This window comes from Amia ocellicauda, chromosome 2, assembly GCF_036373705.1.
Source record: "Amia ocellicauda isolate fAmiCal2 chromosome 2, fAmiCal2.hap1, whole genome shotgun sequence".
NCBI lineage: Eukaryota > Metazoa > Chordata > Actinopteri > Amiiformes > Amiidae > Amia > Amia ocellicauda.
The window spans coordinates 5,740,212-5,764,774 of NC_089851.1; the positions used below are offsets into that span (position 1 = coordinate 5,740,212).

A 24,563-nucleotide genomic window follows, 5' to 3' on the forward strand; every position below is an offset into this window, starting at 1 on the left:
ACGATGGTGGCGCTGGAGACCTCTGGAAGAGCAAATCCATGGAGAACCTTTCTTCCCAGGAGATGACGACCATCACTGCTCTGAGGGCTGTCTTTGAATCCAAGTCTGCCCTCAAAAAAGATTCGATCAACAGCCCTCGACTGAAGAAGGTGGCTGACAAATTCGCCCCGAGTCCATCCAGAAAGGACACAACGGTCACAAGAGCCTGGCACAGAGCAGAAACGACACACGTGAAGGAAGCACACAGTACTTCAGCCAAAGCAGAGGAGCCAGTTCATAAGGTCATTATTTTATCTTTCTTGTCCAACCTTTTTGATGAGTATTCGTGAGATACTGACTCCAGTCACGGGGGTCTTTTTTAAGTCACTTTCGTATTAAAGTGGTTCCCTTTTCCTTTACTATTTTTCGTATTAGTTTATGTACCGCCTTTTAAAATATTAATATGAAATTGTCTGCAAGTACCTGGGTGCTTTGCACGCAATCTTCAATGCGTATAGCTGCGTCTTCACCTGCCTGAGTTATTCATCACTACTGCCATCTACTGACCATTTCAGGAAACAAAGGCAGGTGTGGGTTTATAGGAGGGTAAAGCATAGTTTAATTGAACTGTAAGCACAGATGCATTGAACTGTTAGCACTGTCAAACATGATCTGTAGCAAAGTGTGCTTCAGTTTCTTATTCAAAATAAATCCCTGCTAATTAAAACACATCATACGTACCATATTGTATTGTATATAGACAACCTCCTCACTTTCAATCACACTGCTTTAAATGAAGAAATAGTTATAAAAGTACATTTTTATTGTCTATATCAAACATTCAAGTATTTATTGCTTTTTGAGAACCGTCACCAGTGTGTTTCTGTCCTGAGAGCATCAGTGTGTGAATGGATGCGTTGTGTGCTGTGTGTGATAACTGGTCGGTTTTCGTTTCTTTTAACATCCTTTTAACAGGGGACTCCCAGGACGTCAGAGAGAGTCCAGAGGAGAGAGACAATCGGCAGCTGGACTGATTCTGTGCACAGCACACCCGCTCAAGGCAGTGAGTACCGCTTTCGCAACGCAAAGAATGTGTAATGACAATATTCGCTGGTGTGAGTTGTGTTTATAGTTAATAGATAGCTTGATTCTCTTGAGTAAACCTACATATCTGTATCAATTGAGAAAATGCATTATGTTATTAGTTCTATGAGCACTGGTCTCTGAGGTGGGGTTGGGGGTGGTTAAGCAGGTCAAAGGTTATAAATAGTACACAAAAGATGGTGAGCAGCAGGATATTTTTGAGTTGAGCAGTGAATGTTGTCTGCTGAGAGTTCAGACAGAGCCCCCTAATGCCGTCTCTGTCTTTGTATTAGGACATAATTGATTGCAGAACCATGCTCCCGTCTGATGCTACATTAACAGTGCATAAAAGATGATTGATTCATTGTTTGATGGTTCATAGTGACTTTAATTTGAGGTTATTTACACAAACTGAAAACATCTGCCGTTAGAATGTCTAAGTCCAGCGTTCAGTCTGAGCAGAAGTGATTGAGCGCTAGGCTGACAGATGTACAGAGCTGCTACATACATAGTAATGCGCATAAACTGCACGGCTGCGAGTTAGACAGAGCTAATCGAGCCCATTTGTCCACTGCATTGTGAAGATCAAAGGTGTGTCAACACGATACCTCATCTTAAACCCACATGAGGAAAAAAGCACCATGACAGTTGGTGATTGGCATCTTAAACACCTTACATCTGAGCAGACTGGCATCCAGCAGCATTCTTCACTTAACAACTGTTTCCTCACGCTATACAGGGTATGGGGCAACAAACTGGGGTTTTATAAACCTGCGATGCAAGCAAATCTTCAATTATGATCAAAAGTTCATTCCCCATAATTACCCCAACGGAACGCTTCCTGTGAGGTAATCCAGGGCTGATTGTGCTCCCTGCATAAATCCTGGCAGCAGAAACGTCTATTAAGCCAAGAGCAGCCCTAGCTCTCCTTTCTGATTGAGAAACAGAGGAGGCCAAGTAAAAATAGCCCAAATCCATGTGTGCACATACTGCTCACATGCTGTAATGACGATGTACCAGTGCCACTTTCAGAATATGACACAGAAACAAACACACACGGGCCACGAGGACAGCGCTGCAGACAGCTCTATTTTACACACATCACTCAGGGCATTTTCTGACACTTGCTGTCTAGGGTGTCACCGTGAGTCAGACGTGGACTGGAATAGTATATTTGCCTCTGACCCCAAATAGCTGCATCTGTCAGCAGCCTCACCGCTACCAACCCGAGGAGACGCAGCGTTGGCTAATTGTAGCGGGGAATAAAAACAAGCCAGCTGCCTGCGAGCGCTTCAACCACCAAACTACATTTTGTCTTTCCACATATAACAATATGAATCTAAATGACAGAAAAAAGGTCTCTGTTGAATGAGATGTGATTAGTAAATATTCCTACAGTCTTGTGTCTTTTACAGGGGCCTGTGAGAAGATCGGCTGGGTTATTAGACATCGCACAGCATTTGCCACAAGCGCCTCACATACTCGCATAAAAGACGTGCCTGTGGATTGTCTTCAATCACTTAGTTATTGGACTAAATTACATAAACATAGCATACATACAAACAACAATGAGTGTGTCATCATTTTATAAAGAAACAATATCCTGAAACGAGCTTTTGACATATATTATGAATTGGATCTCAATCCAATAAGGATCATGAAAGGCCTGGATACCCATAGACGGTTTCAAAATTGTTTTATTTAGATATTACGAATCTATTCTTATATCAGTGGCGTACCATAAAGCCTAGTGAATGCCTAGGATAAATGTTTATAGAATCCTTCCATCATCTTCCTTGTGAATTTTTGAATGGGAACAATAAGAAGAGGGCATTATCCAATCAAAAATGCTCAAATTATGTTATTAGGTAAGAAATATGGTGTGGGTTGTAGGCAGGATTTCATCTTCAAATAATCTGGCGAGTGTTTATTATATTACAGGGGTGTAGGTTTTGTTTCAGAACTGGGGGACGTGCATTGAGAGTCCACAGTGGAGCTGCTGAGCGGTGTTTTTTTTAATTTTATTTCACCCTTACATATCGTAAATAATATCCGATTATGTTATAACCGGATATAGCCTAAGTATTTGTGTGCCTCACTAGGAGTATTTGCGGATATGAAATATAACTGCATGAGCAAGAGTGATGTATGTTGCTGTCACTGTGCCCATGTAGAGATTGTCATGCTATTGGTCATGAATTTCTGGCACTTGGATGACGTTTTTTGAGGTATAGTGCCGCCATATTGCACGTGGCTGTCGGGGTGTCTGTGACGTGTGAATGTGAGGCCAGAGGGTCAGATTGTATATCAGGGAGCTGAGGCACACATCCTATGAATGGATTCTGAGGTAGCTCACTCTTTATTGCTGTTCACTAAGGTCAGATACATTTCCTATGAAGAGGCAGGCGTATTAATAGAGATTGTAGATCGGGATTCATAACAAAAGTCTTGTTACTGTGACCAAGAAGCCAAACGGAAACCTAAAGAGTCTATAGAGCTGGAATTTGGACCTCTGACAACCCTTCCTGGTGGTGTCACTGAACCACCGGGGGGGAGGGTTACTGGTTGAAGGGGTGGCGAAAGCAGCATGACGATGACTGACTGGGCTGCCCCTACCCTTGATGGTTTCCAGAATCAGTGATTGACTCAGCCTGGTGGAATACCAGCCATAGCCCTCCAAAAATAGATAGCTGGCTTCATCCTCCCAGCATAGCTAGCTGGACGCTGATAAAAATCAGCTGTCGCAAGAGCAGGCAGTGTAAAGGACCGTGAGCAGAGTGAGGCATCCGAGCATTAGACAACACCGGAGCAGCCGAGGGCTACAGGGACTCAGTTCATTCATACAAAACAGCAAACACAAGGAATTCCTCATATCTCTGTGAGTATCTTATGTTGTATATAGATATTTAAACACGTTAAATCCAAAAGTACTTGAGAACTAGCCATATTAAACTCTGTGTATTGCCGAATTAAGTTAGAATGGGTAAAATGGTGCAAAGCAACAGTTCATATTGAAATAATATTATAAATATCTTTCGTAATAGATGAACACAGTGCTGTTTAAAGCCAGTGTGTGGTTCTGGAAATGTTTGGTACCCAGTGTGTATTTCGCAGTGCTGATACAGTACAGAGAAGTGCAAACCTTCTTTGAAAATGATATATGAAGCTCCATTGTGATGAAAACACAACACAATTAGTTTAATTAATTGTATATCTCATCTGTAGCATTGAGCTTTCATTGTGAAAATGTGTGGAGCATTGAGGTCCAGATGTGTTCTCGATCACGTCTCTTTTGAAAGACGTGGGATCTGTTGATCATAATAATAATTAATAATAATTAATCTTCATCATCATCATCGTATCGATATAAATGATAGTTTAATTGTTAAGGCAATGTTTTTTGCACAAATAAACAACGCTCAATAATTCCATAACCCAATAGACATTGTTTTAAAAAACTGAAAAATATTCACTGCTGTAATCCAGATTGTAAAAAGTAATTATATTAAAAGTATTATACTTATTATAAAATTAAAACATGGGTGGGTTGATTACATGTTTTTCTCCTATTTCTAAAATGCATTTATTATTATTATTATTAGTGGAGTGGAGTGCAGTAAATGTAGAGTAGAAACTCCACAAGGTCATCTAACTGTACGACTTTTTTCAGACACCTTAACCAGCTAGAAACTAATATATTTGTGTAATGTCTTAAGCCCGTGGGTATGTCAGGAATGAGAGGCCACACACATCAACCCTGCCCAGCGCTCAGGCAACACTGCAGTCCAGCACATTCACAGTCCTGTGCTTCAAACAGCTTAATTTTATATAGTTTGTAAATATAAATAAATAAACAAATACATCTACTACCACTACTGCTGCTGCTCCTACTACAACTAATGTCATTACAATAATATTATTAATAATAATATATTTGGGACAGCACCTGCCAATCATTAATTCCAAAATTTGATGGAAACTTTTTGACTTCCTCTAATGCTGTACAACTTCACACATACTATCAACTCCAGTGCTATGTTTCTAATTTCCGACTGGCAGGTGGGTCAGTTTCGGTCCAGGCCTAGAGCAAGAGCCCTCATTCACATCCAACTGTGCTTTTTATGAAAAATGTGCAGAACAGCTTTCAAATCAGGACACTGTTATCGATCAGATTCATCGCCTCCTCTTTCTCCAATCAGTCGAATCACTTATGGATAGCCAAGGATTTGATGATAATCAGATCAATCCGTTATTGCAGAAAATACGTTTTTGTGCTGACAGAAAAAGAAAAAAAAACAATTTAAAACTCTTCCACATTTGATCTTAAATTCCACAGTGGGAGAGGATGCTACAAAAGGCAGCTGAAGGCTTTTTAAACACCAACTGCATCTTGCATGTATTTGAACAGCTGCATGTGAGGGAAACTTCTTCACATAGCTGAGCTGCTAATAGCGCGCCTACATACCAAGAGACCTGACAATAGCAGAGAAGAGCCAAGAGCACCGTCCTGGGAATCGATTAATTCCCAGAAGATTATCTTCTAAATAATTTGCCTTTGAAGTAAAATAATCTGGACCTTGTAGCTAAATATACAGAGTGGAATTCTGCCCACAGTAATGACTTCCATCTGGAGACAAAAATGACAGATTTGTGTCAATGTAACCCATCCTCTATTATCCTTAAATTAAGAGTTTTGCTCATTGTAAGGTATCCATCTTGAAAGGTGAGAAATAATAGACAGACTCCATTAGGACTGTCACTCACAGCTCTATTAAATTACCTCAAACCTTCATTTGCCAGGAAGCAATAGTATTCAGGGTTGTACAATATCTGAAAATCTTTATTTTAAGTGTTTAACAGGTTAAATCAACCTAGATAATCATGATCATAATACATGAAATAGAAGAGTTTTCAGGAAGAAATGTTGATTTTTAAAGTAGTTTTGCTTTTTTGTAATTGTATAATTTAGTACAGTAGATGTATACATATTTGCACAACATTAAATGTATATATAGATATAAACAATACACATACATGGAAGGCCTCACATTTTTATGTAAACAGTTTTTTCAATGTAAAGAGCCGCCAGAATAAACAATTTGGACTGTTTTCAAAAACAACAGCTTTATGTCAGAAAACATGTTTGTTTACATAGATAAATTGTGTTTTGGGCCTGAAATCGTACTCTTCCAGGCCATAACCTTTGCTGAGCTCACATGGTGTTATGTCCTGTTATTCTTCATGTTCACCCATCTATGAAAATGTATTAAGTCCAGACTCGTGAGTGGCGCCAGTTTGCTGCTCATCTTTTGTCCAGCGAGAGCTTACTGCGTGAAAAAGCAGGGTCGTGGACATTAGTCACTGCAGACGGGGTCGAGCGGTTTGCTCTACTAATTCTCATTAGCAGAAGTTAGCAGCAACAGCACCGTGCGAAGATGCGTTTCTCGGAAGCATTTTTCATAATGACCTCTTCATAGCTGGAACGACATCCAATGAGTTTGGTCTAAACCATTATAATTATTATAATACCGCTTTGCTAAGGCGGACGTTTCAAAACAACCTCTTACGAGTGTGAACGTATGCAAACCTGCACAGCCTGTTAAGCGTCCGTTTGCACCGTGTTAAAGGTGGCACGAAAGCAGCGGCTTCCTGTTCACAAACCTTTCATTCAGAACTGCCAGGCAGCACATGAAACCTTGGCCTTCAAAGCAAACCTATTTTCGTCTCACTTGTACCTGGCAAGGATGAGTTTTTTTTGTTTTCTAAATTGAGATTAAAATAAATAAAAAAGTGAAGGTATTTTCGGACAGGATTAGAGAATCTCACATGTCACACTCCCACAATGACAGGAAAGGGCATTCCTGCTGCAGGCCGCCCTTGATTTAGTGCTGATGGTTTCAGAGGTAAGCTGCAGACGCATTGTTGGCTGACAATTGAGGCCGAGCTACAGCTGAGCTTGCAGCTCCCCTTTCTAACGGGTTATTTGGCCAGCCGGGGGATTGTGGGTGAAGTCCGATGGCCGCTCTCTGCTCGTACCAGGGCAGTGAGGGAAAGGAACAGGTGAATCTGCCTTTTCAACTTGTTAACGGCTCATGACCCTTTATAATGTGTCAGGAGGTCAGGGGTCAGCGTGCATCAGCTGACCGCTATCGGACCATTGTGAAGTAAAGGTTTGCTCCTGACCACTTCTCCGCTAAACCATTAATAAACCTTCATTATCAAGGATGAACACTGTTCAGGTAGGCTAGACGATGTGCTGCCAGCTTCATTCTGTAAAGTGATTATATAGAAAAATGATGGTGATATTTTAAATAATAATTGTTATATAAATAAAAAATATATAATTCCAGGGTTTCTCCCAGAAAATTGCATTGGCATGGCGTCTGTTTCAGATTTATTGACGGACGGACGGAACGGGGGGTTTAGCTGTAGCGAACGAGTGGGGGGCTTTTTTGTTGTTGTTTTGTTTAGTTTTTTTCACTAATTTGTTCAGCCATGCGGCACCAAATTCTGGCCTTACTTTAGCTGTGTGAATCCCTGTAATTCCCTTTTACCCAACTTGCAGAATTTACAGATTTAAAAAAATAGTTTAATGATTGAGACCTTTTAAAAAATATATTCTATCGAAGATATATGCGGCTTCATGGAGAAGGTGCTGAGTGTTTTCTCACCCTGACTGAGGCAGCATACTTTCCACATGTTCTTAGATACAACAACAGTAAATAGATAAGGGGTATTTATATATACACACATATAAATATACAAGATTGATCTATTTATACCCTGTTATCAGAGCTCATGTCTCACAAGCTGTCAGCGAGACACTTGAGAAAACCAGGGTTACTCTGATGAACGATGTGCAAGGACACTACACAAAGCAAGGCTTTAATGCTTCATAATTTAACAAGGGAATTGTATGATCATAGACAACAAAAATAATATACTGTTGTGTGTTTTAATTTATATTGGGGTTTAAACAACACAGTCAATACATTGTTGAAAAATTATTATTTTCAATCAATGTCTCCTCTTGAACGCTGACCTCATCGTCTGTCCACTACAATGTGTTGCAGGAGAGAAGAGGTTGTCGCTTTTGGATCTGAGAGAGACCCCCTCTGCTGGGACCCAAGGACAAGAGAAATCCTTGGCTTCTGTGAAAGAAAGATCTGCTCTCTATCTGTCAAGAGTAGCAGCTGCAGACGCACCAGGCAGCCCCGCAAAAGCAGTAAGCACTTGTCATTCTTCCGATTCTTTCTCTGCGTCTTGCGTCTCGGAGGGCAGGAGTTCAGACTGAGCAATGCGCCACGTCGCTTTTCTGTGCCACCGGCTCTTGCGATGTTAAGTACAATGTCAAATACGCCGTCTAGGCATTCTGTAAACAAAATGCCTATGATATGAAATGCTATTTATTTAGTTCTATCTCTTGTGTGTTGATAATATGTTGTTTGTAGAGATGACAAGCACCCACAAACTAAAGGATATGGTAAAAAAAAAAAAATGTCATTGTGTGGATTATGTTCACCATAAAATCATACCCAGAACATGCTATCTTACAGTCTCAGTAACATAGTGCAGCTTCCTCCCAATGCCAATTAAATACAGCTGATAAGAATGATATGCAAAAACAGCAATTGTTGCATTTGTCTGATAAGGTGAGTTCAGCATTAATTGAACAACCACAGTGAGTGAAGTTTTACTGGAAACACATAATTGGTTAGTAATAGAGATACAGTTAGTGATTCAATTATTTTTATTTTATCATATTAAACATGTATATACATTCCTGGTTTATAATTCAATTTGACAAATTCCTCGAATCACTGGATTAATCAATTCCTTTGTCCTGATCATATTCCCTGCTCTTCTTGTTTAACTGTCTGTTTTGGTGATCTTTTAAACAGAGAAATGTACTGAATGCATTGTTTTTACCTTAAGGTTACTTTGCCACAAGAGAGTGTTGCACTTCCAGGAAACACATCTAAAGCAAGCAAGGTAAGATCTCGTTTTTCTTTGACTAAAACAAAGAACATGTTTGTGAGTGAGTGTGAAACTAACATATCCAAAGCTGAAGTTAATGCCGCTACTGCAAAAAGAATATCCTATTTGAATGCAGTCCCGGTCACTTAAAGTTGTGTTTTTAATTAGTTTAAATTAGAAAAATAAAACATCACAGCCACGTCTTTATACTACGTTTCCGATGTGTTTTCTAAGGTAAAACCTGATTAGATCAAGTTTAGTATGTAATCATTCCCTAGACAGATGTGTTTTATTGGGTTCTCATGTAGGTCAGTTATAAAATTCAGATTTCCTAAATTCCTCATTTCTAGGGGGGGGGTTGTGCAGATTGAGTCAATAAGAATAATATTCATTTCCCACTTGTAAATTGGCTCGCCTGCTTTTAAAGGTGTATCGCAATTCATGTGCAAATCTTTCTTCAAGGTTTAGAGGCCAACTTATATATATATATATATATATATATATATATATATATATATATATATATATATATATATATATATATATATATATATATATATAATTCATATATTTAAAGACTTGGGTGTAGCAAAAGCTTGTACTGGAATGGATTGTACATCTTCTTTGGGTGTTGTGTGCAAACTTAGTGACAAATATTTCACTGAAATGTTCAAACATACTGATGTAGAAGCAGCGGTTGCCATACTAACCCTTTTGGAGTTCAGCTAACCTTTAAATATCGCCATGTGTGAAGATGGTTTGCAGTGACATCTAATTTTGGCACGACCCCGATCAGGTATGGGCTTTCAATTTTATGTGCATGGCTACCTAACTTTTAATTTGACTAATATCCACTAAAAGAAAGCAGAATAATATAATTAATGAAAATGTCATTTTGTTTTATCTAAGGATGGCAGATACAACCAAACAGATAAAAGTTTCAGAAGCATCAAACGGGGCCCATCTGGAAGAAGATTTACCTCCCCCACCACCATCTGCTCAACAGGAACTTATACCGGCAACTGGAGATCAAAGCCCCTCATTCATACCTGTGCCTCCACCGAAAGAGACCTTCACTACTTTCTATCACCAGCGACAGAAAAACGAACTGAAAAGACTCTACAGACACATGCACCCCGAGCTGAGGAAAAACTTGGAGCATGTTGTGAACGAGGAGCTAGTGGAAGTGCTGAGCTCAGAAGACACACAGCTGGCCGCGGACGCTGGATATCAGGGAGAGGTCCAGTCCATGCGCTGGATTTTTGAGAATTGGACACTGGACTCCATTGGGGATCCTCATGCCACTAGAAAGACTGTGGATGAGGAAGCTGTCACTGGGGGCAATGTTAGAAGCACCTCCTCCGTGTTCGAGCAACAGGGTGCAGACCGGTCTCAGCTGCCCGGCTCCATGGAGGCAAGTGAGAGAGATCAAGTACGAGGAGACGTGCACACAGCCACGTGGCTGTTCGAGACACAGCCTTTGGACTCCTTAAACAAAATCTACCCCGAGGAAGGAGAACTGGTGGAGGCCGTGCTGAAAGAGCCAGTCCACCATGGGGACGTGACAGGTGCTCGACGTCTATTCGAGTCCTACCCATTGGACTCGCTGGGGCGCTGCAGCTCCGTGGAAGATTTCAGCCTGATGAAGCTGAAGTCTGAAATCCAGGAACAGAGAGGGGACATCCAAAAAACAGTGAAGCTCTTTCAGACGGAGCCTTGCTGCGCAATACGGGACGGCACGGGGGCCATTCACGAAATCAAGTCCATTTGCCGAGAGGAGATCGAGAGCAATGCTGTGAAGACCGCACGCTGGCTGTTTGAAACCCAGCCCTTAGATGTGATCAATAGGAAGGGCTCAGCCATTCAGATTATTCGAGGCATCTCTTTGGAAGAGGCGCAAAAGGGTGGGGTTGATAAGAAGAGATGGATGTTTGAGACTCAGCCCTTGGACACCATTCATGAAAGCATTCAAGTAGATCAATTCCAAGCCGCCACAGATGTAGTGGAGGGGGCTGATGTTACAAACAAATGCCAACTCTTTGAAACCCAGACACTCACGTCACTGAAAGGAGAGTCTTCAGAAGAAGCATCGACTAAGGAAGAGATAGTCAAAGGGGATGTGAAGTCCACACTTTGGTTGTTTGAAACACAGCCCATGGAAACCCTGAAGGACAACTATGAAGTCAGTTGTTTAAAGAAAGTTACCGTCACCGAGGAAGAGAGGGGAACGGTGCAGAACAGAAGGAATGTCTTTGAGACACACACCCTAGATAGCATTAACAAGGAGACATCTGAAGAGGAGATAACAAGTGGCATTCATGAGATAGAGAAGGGTGATGTTAAATCTTTTAAGCAACTTTTTGAAACCATTCCTCTGGGGAATATTTCACGTTCGGAAAATGAACCTGTAGAGAAGTCTGATGAGGTGGTGACTGGCAACGTGAAGAGTAACAGGGCAATGTTTGAGACCATGCCCTTGTACGCCATTAAGGACTGCTCAGGAAATTACCATGAGGTGACCACCGTAAGCAGGGAGCAGATTGTAAATGGAAATGTCCAAAACTACAAGTGGATGTTTGAAACTAGACCTTTAGATCAGTTTGAGGAGGGAAAAAGGAATGTTGAGATCATCAAAGGCATTACCAGGCAAGAAGATCAGGCTGCGGATGTCAAAACGGCCAAATGGCTTTTTGAAACACAGCCACTGGATACCATTCATTCACAAGTCAATGAGACAGAGGTGCATTCGTCAGTGCAAAAGGAAGTCTTGCAACAGGGGGATGTCAAGACATGCAAATGGCTATTTGAAACACAACCTATGGACATTTTATATGAAAAATCTGAAAAGAAACCAGAAGAAGAATTCATACCAAAGACTGATGTGAAATCCCACACCTGGCTCTTTGAGACACAACCACTGGATACCATAAAAGAGTCAAATGAGCCTTATCTGAAATTATGCAGTGTCAGTCAAGATGATGTGAAGACTGTTGATGTGAAAACAGTACGCCATGTCTTTGAGACAGAATCTTTAGACAACATCACCACAGAATCAGACACAGAGCAAGATGTTAGATATGTGAGTAAGGTTGATATCCAGTCAGGAGATGTTTCTAGGGTCAAAGAAATCTTTGAAACAAAGTCCCTTGATGAAATAGGAACAGCTTCTGTAAAGATCTCTGAAGAGGTGGACCAACATGAAAATATCCAGGTGGGATCTGTCCACAAGTTTACCTGGCTTTTTGAAAACCGCCTCACTGAAGCCAATAAAGGTCATGATGAGAGCAGAGTAACAACAACATGCACAGCGAGAGACGTTAAAGGGGGCGACGTTGGAAACAAAAAGTTTATTTTTGAGACTTTTTCTCTGGACCAGATCCACGAGGAAGACAAATCACTCGAGTGCACGTCTGTTTCTGATGTGGAGCCTACTAGCAAAGGAGATGTCAAGTCTTGCACGATGCTGTTTGAAACACAGCCTTTGTATGCCATCAGAGACAAAGATGGACAATTTCATGAAGTCACCACTGTCAAAAAAGAAGAAATCATGAGTGCAGATGTGAGAGGGGCCAGATGGATGTTTGAAACAAAGCCCCTGGACACTATAAAGCCACAGGATGAGATTTTCGTAATCCGTGCTGTCACACAGGAGGATGTTCTCAAGGGCGATGTGAAAACAGCTCGTTGGAGGTTCGAAACGCAGCCACTGGATTCTCTCACAAGCAAAGAAGATCCCAAGACAAGACCCATAGAAGAGGTCCAAAGGGGTGATGTGAAGTTAAACAAGCAACTCTTCGAATCTCAGGAGGTGTCCCGTAAGAAGTGTGTGAGGATGGTGAGCGTCACAGATGTTCAGCAAGGCGATGTCAGGACTTCCACCTGGCTTTTTGAGAATCAACCAATCGACTCATTGAAGGGGGAGCTCCAAGAGAATGTCTCAGTACAGACTGTGCACAGAGAGGACAATCAAAAGGGGGACGTGAAGAGATGCACCTGGTTATTTGAAACACAGCCACTGGATGCTCTCAAGGAGCCTGGGTCTTCAACTTGCAGTAAAGTCCCAGAGGAAATGCCCCAGACAGATGTAAAGAGTACAACCTGGCTATTCGAGTCAACACCACTTGATAAACTCAGTTACCAAAGCACAGCAGAGACTGAGACCATGGTGGAGAGTGTGAAAGAGACCCTGTACCGCCTACACCACTTTAATGCCATCCATTCCCATGGTATCGCAATTGAAGCCAATGAGATGAGAAGTGTAACAATGGCAAAATATCAACTAGTAAGTACCGGGCCAGAAATTCAGAAGGAAGAGGTTGTTGAAGGGAACATCAAGGGAATCATGCTCCAGCTGTTGCAGAGGACAAATGTCAAACCCCAGGGTGTTCTTTTAAAAGAAGATGAGCAAGGGAACGTGCAAGTCACTCAACTGAAGTTAACTGTGGACTTGCCATCATCCCAGGTGGCTGCGAGCAAAGAGCACTCAAAGGCTGATGTGGCTCAAGCGATTGAAAGCCTTCTGAACCAGGACAAGTCTTTGAGGAAAGGCATCTTAATTCAAGAAACTGAAAGGGGGTATGCTGAAATGACAGTTTACTCTCTCTTCAGTCATTTCGAGAGGCAGGAGGTCGTCAAAGGAGATGTGAAATCGACCATTGGTTGTCTTCTAGCTTCTGCCAAAGACCAAAGAACTGTGGCCTCATGCAGGCTGGAGCAAAATGAAAAAGGGAATGTTCATCTGTATAAGAGTTGCATCGAGAAGGGAGATCTTCAGTTCTTAAAAAGCCTTCAGGCAGATCCAGTGGAAGATGAGACTGATTCTTCCCCCAAGGAACAGATAGAGATTGTTCAAGGAGATGTGCAGGGAGCAAAAAGACATCTTAACCAACACAAGGAGCTGACTGAGCGAACAGTAGTGGACATTGTGCCCGGCGATGTGAAGAATGTCAAAAAAGTATTCTCGTGTGAAAGTGCCATGGACCAGAGCAGTGTACAAAAAGAAGAAATCATCTGTGGAGATATATCTTCTGCTAAACAGTCACTTGGTCAGGCTATTAATCAACCAATTGTTGTGGAGAAAGAGGAAATAGTTTCAGGAGACATCAAGGCAACGTTGCAGGCTCTTGAACGGGCAAAGAATCAGAGCATGCAGTTAGAACGAGAAACCATTGTTCCCGGAACAATTTATGACTTAAATGTTACAATGCAGGAAACAACTGCTTCCACTGACACACAGGAAACGGAAAGTAGGTTAGCAGAAAAGGTATGTTCTGAACGACAGGAAACAGAGAAGGTCAGTCAAGCAGAAACAGGTGTACAGAGGGGAGCTCAAGAGATGTCTGATCTTCAAGCAGCAATGCAAAGCCTCAAACAGGCCACGGCCGAAGCACAAACCATCCAGAAAGTTGTGCAAGGGAAGCAGCAAACCATTACTCGAGGACAGGTGGAGCAGGAAAGACGAGTCGTTACTCAGAAGACCATTGGTATCCAGCAATCGAGGACCGTGCAGTCATCTATGCAGACTAATGTGCAAAGGAAGGAAACTGCTTGCGTTGCCAGAATAAAGGAATCAGCATCATCTTCAACAAGCCAGCAGAAGATTACATCAGTGCATCAAAAGGTCAGTGACCCTGGGGAGATGCAGGGATCAAGTGTTGAACCATACAAGGAAAGTGAAGTTACAGAGAGTGCAGACGCTAGCAGTACTAGAAGTGATTCACAGCTAGTACTCTCTGTAGTAAATCCCCTTTTACATGCAAAATATGATGAACAATGTGCGCAGGAAGAGACAGAAGCAGACGCGGTTGTAAGAGGAGATGTAAAGGCTGCCATTAAATCTCTACAGAGTGCTGCAACAGGACAGAAACCAGTAGAGAAGGAAGATGTTGTCAGGGGTAATTTGCAGGCAGCCCTTCAGTCTCTGGAGAAGTCTAGTGTTAATGTTACTAAAGGGGACTTTAAAGCCGCTATGATATACAGAAATTCAGGACAGTCTTACTCAGACAGCAGAAAGAAAAGCGTTGTATGCAGCCAGACTGTTGTAGTCTCTGATAATTCATTTGATACTGAATCATCTCCTTCAGTTTCAGTGACTGATGGAGAACAGCAGCCACACACAGCACTGAACAAGACAACTGTAACACCCAACCAGGATGAGAACGCAAATAAACCATCTACTTTGACAAGCAGCTCTAAGAGCCCTCCACCTCTTCCCCCCAAGAGCTGTGAAAAACCTGCAGCACGAAAACCTGCCCTCCCTCCCAAACCGCAACACTTAGATGCCCCATGTAGTGCACCAGGAAATAGACCTAGATCTTCTCGAAAACCTGAGCACATTAGAGAAAGCCAGCAGACTCCAGTAATTCCCCCCAAAGTCAAACAACAAGTTTCACTATCGCCACCACCTTTGCCTACAAAATCTGTGGCCTGTCAAGATGCAGCTATCACAAACTCTCACAAAGCATCTTCCAAGGACACTCTTACTGTGTCCAGAGAATCAAAACATTGTGATATGGATTGTGGGGGAGAATCTGGAGTAGGCTGTGAAGATATCAATCCCAAAAAAGACCAGGCTGCAGTCATTAAAACATTTCAAGGTGTTGATAAAAATTATCAAAAGCAAGAACTGAATCAGAACACTATCACAGTAGATGCAATGTCTGCAGTCACAAGTAAAATCACTCATTGTGTCGCTGAAAGGGAAGAACGATCACCCCAAAAGATCAATCCTGCAGAAGAAATCCAAGAATATATTCAATGTTATTCCGAGGACAGTGAAATCAGAAATGCAATGACTCAAGGTTTTCAAGCTGCTCTCCAGAACTTCGGAGGTAAGAAGAAAGGTTCGGTTCATGTCAGTCCACCCCCTAAAACCAATAAAGGAGTCATCGTGACAGCGCCTTCCCTGCCAAAGAAAGTGAAAGTCATTCAAGGCGAAGAAAAAAAAGAAATAACCAATATTGAGACAAAGACCTGTGTAAGAGGGGTACAACTGATTTCAGAAGATAAAGACCATCGAACTCACCAGCAACAACAGAACAATGCTGATTTCAGTAAGGGGGACTCTCGTTCTCAGGCCAAAAGCCATAGCCCGTCTGTGGAAGTCAGCTTCAACCGCAGCAGTGAGGAAGACAATCTCGCTCAGCCTGAAAACAAAGTTGTTCTCAGGCAGAAGAAAGTCAGAAGAGAGACAGAAAATGAGCGTCGAGAAAGGCTATCAGTCCACAAGGATGAAATCATGAGAGGCAACGTACAAGCAGCGATGGACATTTTTGAAAACCTGAGGAAACGAGAGCAACTGCAAATCATTCTCTCAAAAGTGGAACAGATCGAAGGGGAGACATGCAAAGTCGACGTAAGATCCCTGAAGACTTTGTTTGAAAATGTTCCCGAATGGATTGTTGCTCCGGGCAAGAATAAAACGTTTCCTAAGCCTAAAGGGGAAGTGAAAGTTGACAGGACAGAATCGCTGAGAGATGAAACTGAAAGTATGTCCTCTGTGGAGGTCGTGTTTGGGGATCTGGAAAGAGCGAGTGAAGAAATAATGAATTTGAAAGAACAGACTTTGGCTAGGCTTATGGATATTGAAGAAGCGATAAAGAAAGCTTTGTATTCCGTTTCTAATTTGAAATCGGAGTCTGACATTGCTGGACTGTCCGGGCTGTTTAAAGAATCCCTTGGAACCGAGCAGAGCACGGGCAGCAACAACATCAGAAAAATCTGCATCGCGTCCAGCAAAGCCAAAATGGAGACCGGGGGTGCACATACAAATGAGGATGCTGTGTCAGAAAAAGTGCAAAAGCCAGGTCTAGAGATCCCAGTTATCAAACCACGGGCTAGCTCACCTTCTTCCCCTTCCTACATCTCCATCCAGTCTGCTGCAAGAAAACCTACCGAGCTCCCCAAGGATGAGCAGCCCTCGTCAGCCGCTCCCGAGAAGGGTGCCGTGGCCCATTCGCAAAGCCACCGGGTGAACCCCAGCCCGTTGCCGCGCGAGTCTAAAAAACCAACGGGAAGCCCCGAGAGCTCTCGGGGCCCAACCGAAGAACTCAACACACATTCCCTGCAGCAAGAGACCCTCAACAGCATCTGTAGTCCTCTCAGCCAGAGAAGGCAAAAAAGCGTGCTGGAGGTAAAGACCGTCCCCGAACCGGCTGGGATAGTCGGCACAAAAACCGTGACCGAGAAATACGAGGAGACCGACTGCTTCGGGAACAGGTTCATATCTTCCAAGACGTCGACGATTGTGACCAAGCAGTCGGAAACGAAAACGTCTTCCACTTACGAGGTGGTGGCCAGCCCGACGAAATATGACATGATGGCGTCCCCGCTTGTAAAAAGACCCGTTCACCCCTTCTCAGAGAGTGCTCAGTCCAATTGCAAAGTCAATGAAGGTGGAGCAGTTTTTGTGACATTTGGCCACCCGAAAAATGGAAAAAAATAAAATTAGAGACACACTAGTAGCTGCATAGGTTTAAACAAGTATAATGTTCTTAAGAAATGATTAAAACACATTGCATAATTGGTCTTGTTTTGTCATGTAAATGTTGCCCATTTGAGGTTTCTGTTAGTTATAATTCTTTTTAATTATGATGAAAGTGTTCTATGTGATTATTTTATTTATGATTTAATAGCATTCTGTTCCTTTTTTTCTGGTTCTTTTTTACTGTAACAGTGTTAAAGGTTTCAAATAATAATAGACAATTTGTTCTTTTTGATGATTTTTTTTTTGGTAAAACAATTAATTTGCCATTGTCACAAGAACGTGATTAATAATAAAGTCAGTATGGGTAAAAATGTGTTAAAAGCCCCTGCATTCTTTTGTATCTACTTGCAGTGCTCAAAGCACCGATCTCATGTAGCAGAATGAATGAAACCATCAAATGTTTAAGACAAAACCCACAAACCCCCCGTTAACCATATTATACCATGGTATCAATATAATTATAATGAATAAAAAACACGTAATCAGTCTAGATAAATAGGGAATAAATAAATGAATCCTCATAACCATGTGTAATAATCATACTTAAATACAATAATAAACACAATAGATAAAGCATACAAATAATGATAATAAATGAATAAGTAGGTTTAATAAATGTAAATACATAAACATATCCTCATAATATGTAATAAGCATCAAGATAATTATATTAAATTAAATATAAATTAAATATAACTATAATGATAATAAATAAATAATCATAATAAGGCTTCATAAATAAATAAATAAATACACCCTCATAATTCATACATGTTTTTCATACACATCAGCAACTTAAGAACCGGATGGGGTATAATAACCACTTTATGCTTCATAATAGCTTTTGTAAGAAACACTTTAAAAAGTATAACATGCTATATCAAAAAAATCATCATAGTCTACATTATCACTTTAGTTTAAGTTGAAAACAACGAGCACATTTGTATGCCATATTATAACTCCTGGGGTCATATTACAGGAATTCAAAATGCTATCATGAGAGTCTATTTGCTTTTTAAACAATGTATTAGTTGGATTTATTTGATAAACAACCTTAAGCATGGCATTTATAATACAAGGGTATATTGTGCAAACTAGATCTTTATTATATTTTAAAATCACTCTTTGTAGTGTTATTTAAACTTGATCATCTCTACAAAATTAATAATGTTGTGGTTGTGTTTTCAAATTGAAAAAGAAAAACACGTTAACAGTGAAATCTGCTCAAATGCTTTTATTAAGGAAGTTAAGATCACGTGTGTTTTCAGTTTTAAGGTTTTGGGTGATCTTAAAACATATATTGTACAACATGTGCCTTATCGTGTGTATAATTTGCCTTTTAAAACACCTTGCCACTTCATTTGAATTCACCAAGAACTATTGCACAATATAGACAAGGAAGCAGAGTTGACAATTTTAAGTTAAGGAGATAAAATTAAATTTAAATTAAAATAACTGGCAGGATTTTCTGGTGAGATTTGAGTATATAAAGTGTGGTATGAAAATGGGCTACTATTAGTGATTTTAATGTGTATTTGCTTTTACATCGTAAGACATGTTATTTGCAAATCAAATCTCATCAAGCTTAGTATTACTTTAGGAGATTATTGTCGCGGTCAATAATGTGCCTTGTTTTGTGTATTGTAAACCTTCCCGATGGCCTTGTGTGGGCCTGGTTATATAGGCTACGGTACATAGTGCTGAAGCATCAGTAATCCTGACGTACACACACGTATATTTAGATACATATCATGAGCAGCAATGTTTTACTTTAATACTGCTGTTTGCCAGTTATCGTCCTAATAATAATCATTAGTTCAACTGTTGTTGTAGTTCCAGTCACCCGTTAAGGACATGTGCTCGGCCTGTTTGAAACCTGTGTATCCAATGGAGAGATTCATGGCCGATAAATTGATCCTCCACCACAACTGCTTCTGCTGTAAACACTGTCGCAAAAAGCTGAGGTAAGACTTCATAACGCATCACATCCTCAGGAAAACTGATTCAGCAGACTGAGGCCAAACTGTCTATTTATCTGTACCAGAAATGATCAGAAACAGGTTATTCCTGAACCTCTGCTGCCATCATTTGGTGTACTTGTGTATGTGTGTTTATGCATGTATTTATTTATTATGTTTGAATCTTTATTTTCACATAACCAATCAATGATTTAAACAAAGGCAAATATGTAACTAGTATTCAAATCAAATTTGCATTAATGGCAATAATACTTAGTTCAATCTATTTAAAAGTGTCATAATAAATTCCAGCACGTGATTTCAAAAGCATTTTCCTACTACAATGACACTTATTTCCTTATTGATGTTTGTGTTTTTATTTATTGGTTTCAGTCTGCGCAATTATGCTGCTCTTTACGGGGAGTTCTACTGCATATTTCATTACCAAAGCCTTTTCAGGACAAAGGGCAATTATGACGAGGGATTTGGCCATAAGCAGCACAAGGACCGATGGCTCCAGATGTCCCCAGGACCCGAACACGACACGAGAATGGCTTGCAAACAGTCAGAAAAGAAAGCAAGAGCATCCGATATAGGGTTACAGCACCTCGCCACCTCACCTGTGCCGAGAACACCGACACAACACAAGCAAGGCAGGGCAGGAGAGACAGAGAGCAGCGCAGAGTCTAGAAACAAGCTGAGGCTTAGTTGGCCTCCTCCGAAATCCGGCCTGGAAACACACTCACCAAAGATGGTTAGGGAGAAAAATCCACCAGAAAGGTCCATCACTGGGAGAATGGCAGAATTAAACCAAAGTAAATCAGCTTTAGGGAATCCGTCCCCCCAAAAAGAGAGTCCAGGACCTGCAAAAGCTGAGGTAAGCAGTAAGATGATCTGGTCTCCCATAGCCAAAAACTCCGCTGTGGAAAAGTTTAGTTTTTACACTCCCAATCTGACCCCCAACAAGGTCAACAAGAGCTATCTTTACAATGCTAAGCAAAACGAAGCGTTAGACTCAGCCACCAAACCCCGGACGGACGCACAGTATCCATGGAAGGTGTCGGCAAAAATCGCTCTTTTTCAAGAGAGCACAGAAGCCAAGCGTCAGCATTCGCTAACCGGTTATAAAGTCAGAGAGCTGGCTTCAGGGAGCCCAAGACCACAAGCTCTGGCACCCGGCGGCTCGTCTGCATCAGAGCCAAACACGCCCTCAGGCAAGAAAGGAAAATCTGTTCATTTCACACAAAGCACAGATAGTGATGTGGGCATAACAGTAACAGAGGACAAACCTTATGCAGAATATAAGAGCCATGAGCTGAAGCCCAGGAAAAGTGCGCTAGGTCTCCACCGCCGCTCGCCAGAACCGAAAGTAGTAGTTGATGAAAATGAAAAGGCTACAAGCTATACAACTGAACACAGCACACAGTCTGACGTAATCCCTTCTGCCACGGGTGTGGAAAGGTCCTGGTCGTCCACTCAAAAGCAAACCACACAGATAGAGAGAAACAGTGAGCTGGAAAACTGCAGTGTTCAGTTTAATGAAAAAGCTGCACATGAAGAAAACATTTCAGGTACAGAGGGAACACAAAATGCATCTTATAACCAGGGGGACAAAGATAAAGAGACCTGTCTAACAAATAAGGAACAAAAGGATGCAGGGTCACACACAATCACCAAGATCAGCAAACCGACGCCACAAGAGCTCGGCTCTGGAAACACCACACCTGAGGAGAAAGTGCATAAGACAGACAATCGGGAGAGCAATGTTAGTATCGGAAGCACAGTGAAAGCAGCAGAAAGTCAGCCAAAGAAAGATGATAAACCCCAGGGCCTGATTAGCAAGCAGAATGAGAAAACACACGCCCGAAAAGAGTCCTGGTCAAAATTGTCAGGTCAGGGAAAGAGTCCCTTCTCCAAACTCTTTACTTCAGGCAGCAGAGACCACACAGACAAGAATGAACCGATGGAGAATAGGAAACCCGAAGCTAAGCCCAGGTCCGTACTAGGCCAGTTATTTCAGTCCTCCTCAGAGAGAGGAAAAGACACAAAGAAAGGACAGGAAATTAAGGCAGACACACCTGAAATGGTTTCCGAGACGGCAGAGAGCAGACCCCATGAAGAACAAAGGAACAAAAAATGTGTGAATGAAAAGAGTGACATTGTTAATTCTGTTAATTCTGCACCGCTGAATGAAACCAGTGAAGTCAGCAGTACAGATCCCATGGAAATTATCCTAAAAGCTGATTCAACCCCACAGGATGATACAGAAATTATAAATCCATATGGTTCACATGACTTGATAAATCACTTTTCAACAACCAGAAGTGATACTGAGGAAGCCGTAGAGAACGACAGACAAATATCTCCTGAAATTGATCACAGACAGAGAGATGACATGTCACAAAATGGGCCCATAGATCCGGTCAATCCATTCATACCAATGCCAAGTGATATAGAGAATGTCCTCAATGATAAAAGTCCAGAGGCGGACTTAAATTCAGAGAATTCAAACCAAAGCAACACAACTCTTGGACAGGACTTCCCAGAAGAAATCATCAATCCATTTGGTCCACCTGAAACACCATCAGTTTGTTTTCAGAAAGACACTGTAACCAGCAACCGAAGTCCAGCTCCGGAAAATGCAGAGGACCCTTTTGATTTCAGTCAGCCCTCTACCCGACCTACGGAAAATCAACTTGATGTGTTTGGAATCAATAATGAATCTGTGGTTTCTAGTCAAGTTAGTCCTCCATATCCTGAGGAGGATCAGGTTAATATACTGAGCTTAAATACAGACGTAAAAGCACCAGAAGAAACAAGCAATCCATTTGATCTGAGCCAGTCATCTCAGAGTGTGGCTAGTTCAGAAACTCACGAGGACAACCTTGACATATTTAACTCTTACAGTCCAAGTCCCCAGTCAGGTAGTGCCAACGTGTCTGAGAACATGCCCCAGTCAGGTAGTGCCAACGTGTTTGAGAATATGCCGCAGTCAGATATTGCCAACATGTTTGAGAACATGCCCCAGTCAGATATTGCCAACGTGTTTGAGAACATGCCACAGTCAGGTAGTGCCAACGTGTTTGAGAACATGCCCCAGTCAGATAGCACCAGTGTGTTTGAGAACATGCCCCAGTCAGGTAGTGCCAACGTGTTTGAGAACATGCCCCAGTCAGGTAGTGCCAACGTGTTTGAGAACATGCCCCAGTCAGGTAGTGCCAACGTGTTTGAGAATATGCCCCAGTCAGATATTGCCAACGTGTTTGAGAACATGCCCAAGTCAGGTAGTGCCAACGTGTTTGAGAACATGCCACAGTCAGGTAGTGCCAACGTGTTTGAGAACATGCCCCAGTCAGATAGCACCAGTGTGTTTAATAACATGCCCCAATCAGGTAGTGCCAACGTGTTTGAGAATATGCTCCAGTCAGATATTGCCAACGTGACTGAGAACATGCCAAAGTCAGATGGCACCAATATAATTGATAATGGCTTTGCTGGTGCAGATGACTTTTCGGACTCATCTTCATCTATTTTTGCTGGTGACATATTTGGGGTGGGTGATTTATCAGTGGTTGGCAGTACCACCACAGGGTCCGACTTAGATGATTTGTTTGGTTTGGGACAAACAACTGACCCGAGTCCTGCAGTTCCCAGCAATCCAGGGAACCCTTTTGCTGATGATATATTTGGATCTGACCTTTTCTCAACCGCAACATCTAAGCTGCCAACTACAGCACCGATTATTGACGGTGCCTCAGATCCACACACCACTGACTTGTCAGCAGACAAAATAAACAACAAATGGCTTGATGATTTTTTGGGGTAATGACATCAAGAAAGAGTAAAATCATAATCAAATGCAGTATTCAAATCAAGACGCAGTGCATCATTTTGATTACATGCATATCTGAAGAAATATTATTTTACATATGAGACCATGTATTATCACTGCCAACATTATTGAAACATGAAGAAAGAGAAATAATGCAAAAAATCAGTATTACTTACAAAGGGGGAAGTTAAATAGTAAAGAAATTATAAAGGCACTACATTAAAATTGTAATGTATATATTTTATAATTGAAGGAGGGTCATTCAGCGACAAAAGAGAAATGACAGTATTGAACATGTATCTAAGTAAATAAATTCTGAAATCCTACACCAAATAAAATGCTAATTTAACCCGTATTTTTGCAGTGTTATTATTTTAATTAATCATTTTCTGGTGAAATGTCCAACAAATGTAATGTGTATATATAAAGACGGGTGATAAAGTAAAGGGAAAATCAACATAAAGTGTCTCAGATGTTGGGCACCCTGAGCCCCAGATCAGCTTCAATGCTCTTGGCACAGATTCTACGGGTCTCTGGACTCTACTGGAGGGATGGACACCATTCTTCCAAAAGATATTCCCTTTATACATGCCACAGAACATGGTAGGATGTTAATTGCTTAATTGTATCATGCAGTACACCTGCGTTATGTTCTTCCACTCATTTATTCAGGTTTTTCCTTGAATTTGTCACCCATCTATATATATTACAAATACACACACGCACACACCTAGAGAACTTGAAGATCAAATGTTCCAATGAAAGATACTGAGGTCATTACTAGACCTTGAGGCGGTATACTTAGAGAAAAAAGGCATTCAACCTTATCTCTCAAGAAGTTGCATGAAGGTGATGTGTGTAAAAGACATCTAGGCTCAAAGTACAAGGAAAAAGAGTCAAGGAAATATAAATCATTTTTCTTTTGTTGTTGTTTGTCTTTGAATGAACAATAAAAACTTGATAACCCATAATGAATGAGCCATTTATCCTAAATTGTGTTTCATTCCACTACACATTGTAGTGGCAAACACATTCTCTTTATCTACAAATGCAAGGGGAGTTATTTTGCACTGCAGGTCATTATCAACATCGCAAGAAATGGTTTAACAGATTAATATGTAGACAAGGCGTTTTGTTTCTCATTCCCATCACCTTATATAAAAGTTTAAACTGTCAATCACATGGATCACAATCACAATCGCATTTTGACTTAACGCTTTGAAGATCAATCTCATTGCGGACAGAATCT

General features: G+C 41.3%; 1 protein-coding gene across 2 annotated transcripts; it reads left to right on the forward strand.

Annotated features, from left to right (window-relative positions):
• Window positions 1–8,264: 8,264 nt before the first annotated feature.
• Window positions 8,265–17,839, forward strand: LOC136763046 (xin actin-binding repeat-containing protein 1). 2 transcript variants are annotated; one of them, XM_066716767.1, is made up of 4 exons: window positions 8,265–8,287; window positions 8,998–9,054; window positions 9,949–14,659; window positions 15,123–15,261. In XM_066716767.1, exons 3-4 carry the CDS (start codon window positions 9,950–9,952, stop codon window positions 15,129–15,131), a joined length of 4,719 nt encoding a protein of 1,572 aa, XP_066572864.1. In that variant the 5' UTR covers window positions 8,265–8,287; window positions 8,998–9,054; window position 9,949; the 3' UTR covers window positions 15,132–15,261. The 2 variants fall into 2 exon arrangements, with proteins under 2 accessions (XP_066572864.1, XP_066572856.1); XM_066716759.1 differs by having other exon boundaries at window positions 9,949–17,839.
• Window positions 17,840–24,563: the final 6,724 nt, after the last annotated feature.

Coding starts and splice junctions, on each gene's coding strand:
- LOC136763046 (XM_066716759.1), top strand. CDS start 9,950: ATGGCAGATACAACCAAACAGATAAAAGTTTCAGAAGCATCAAACGGG.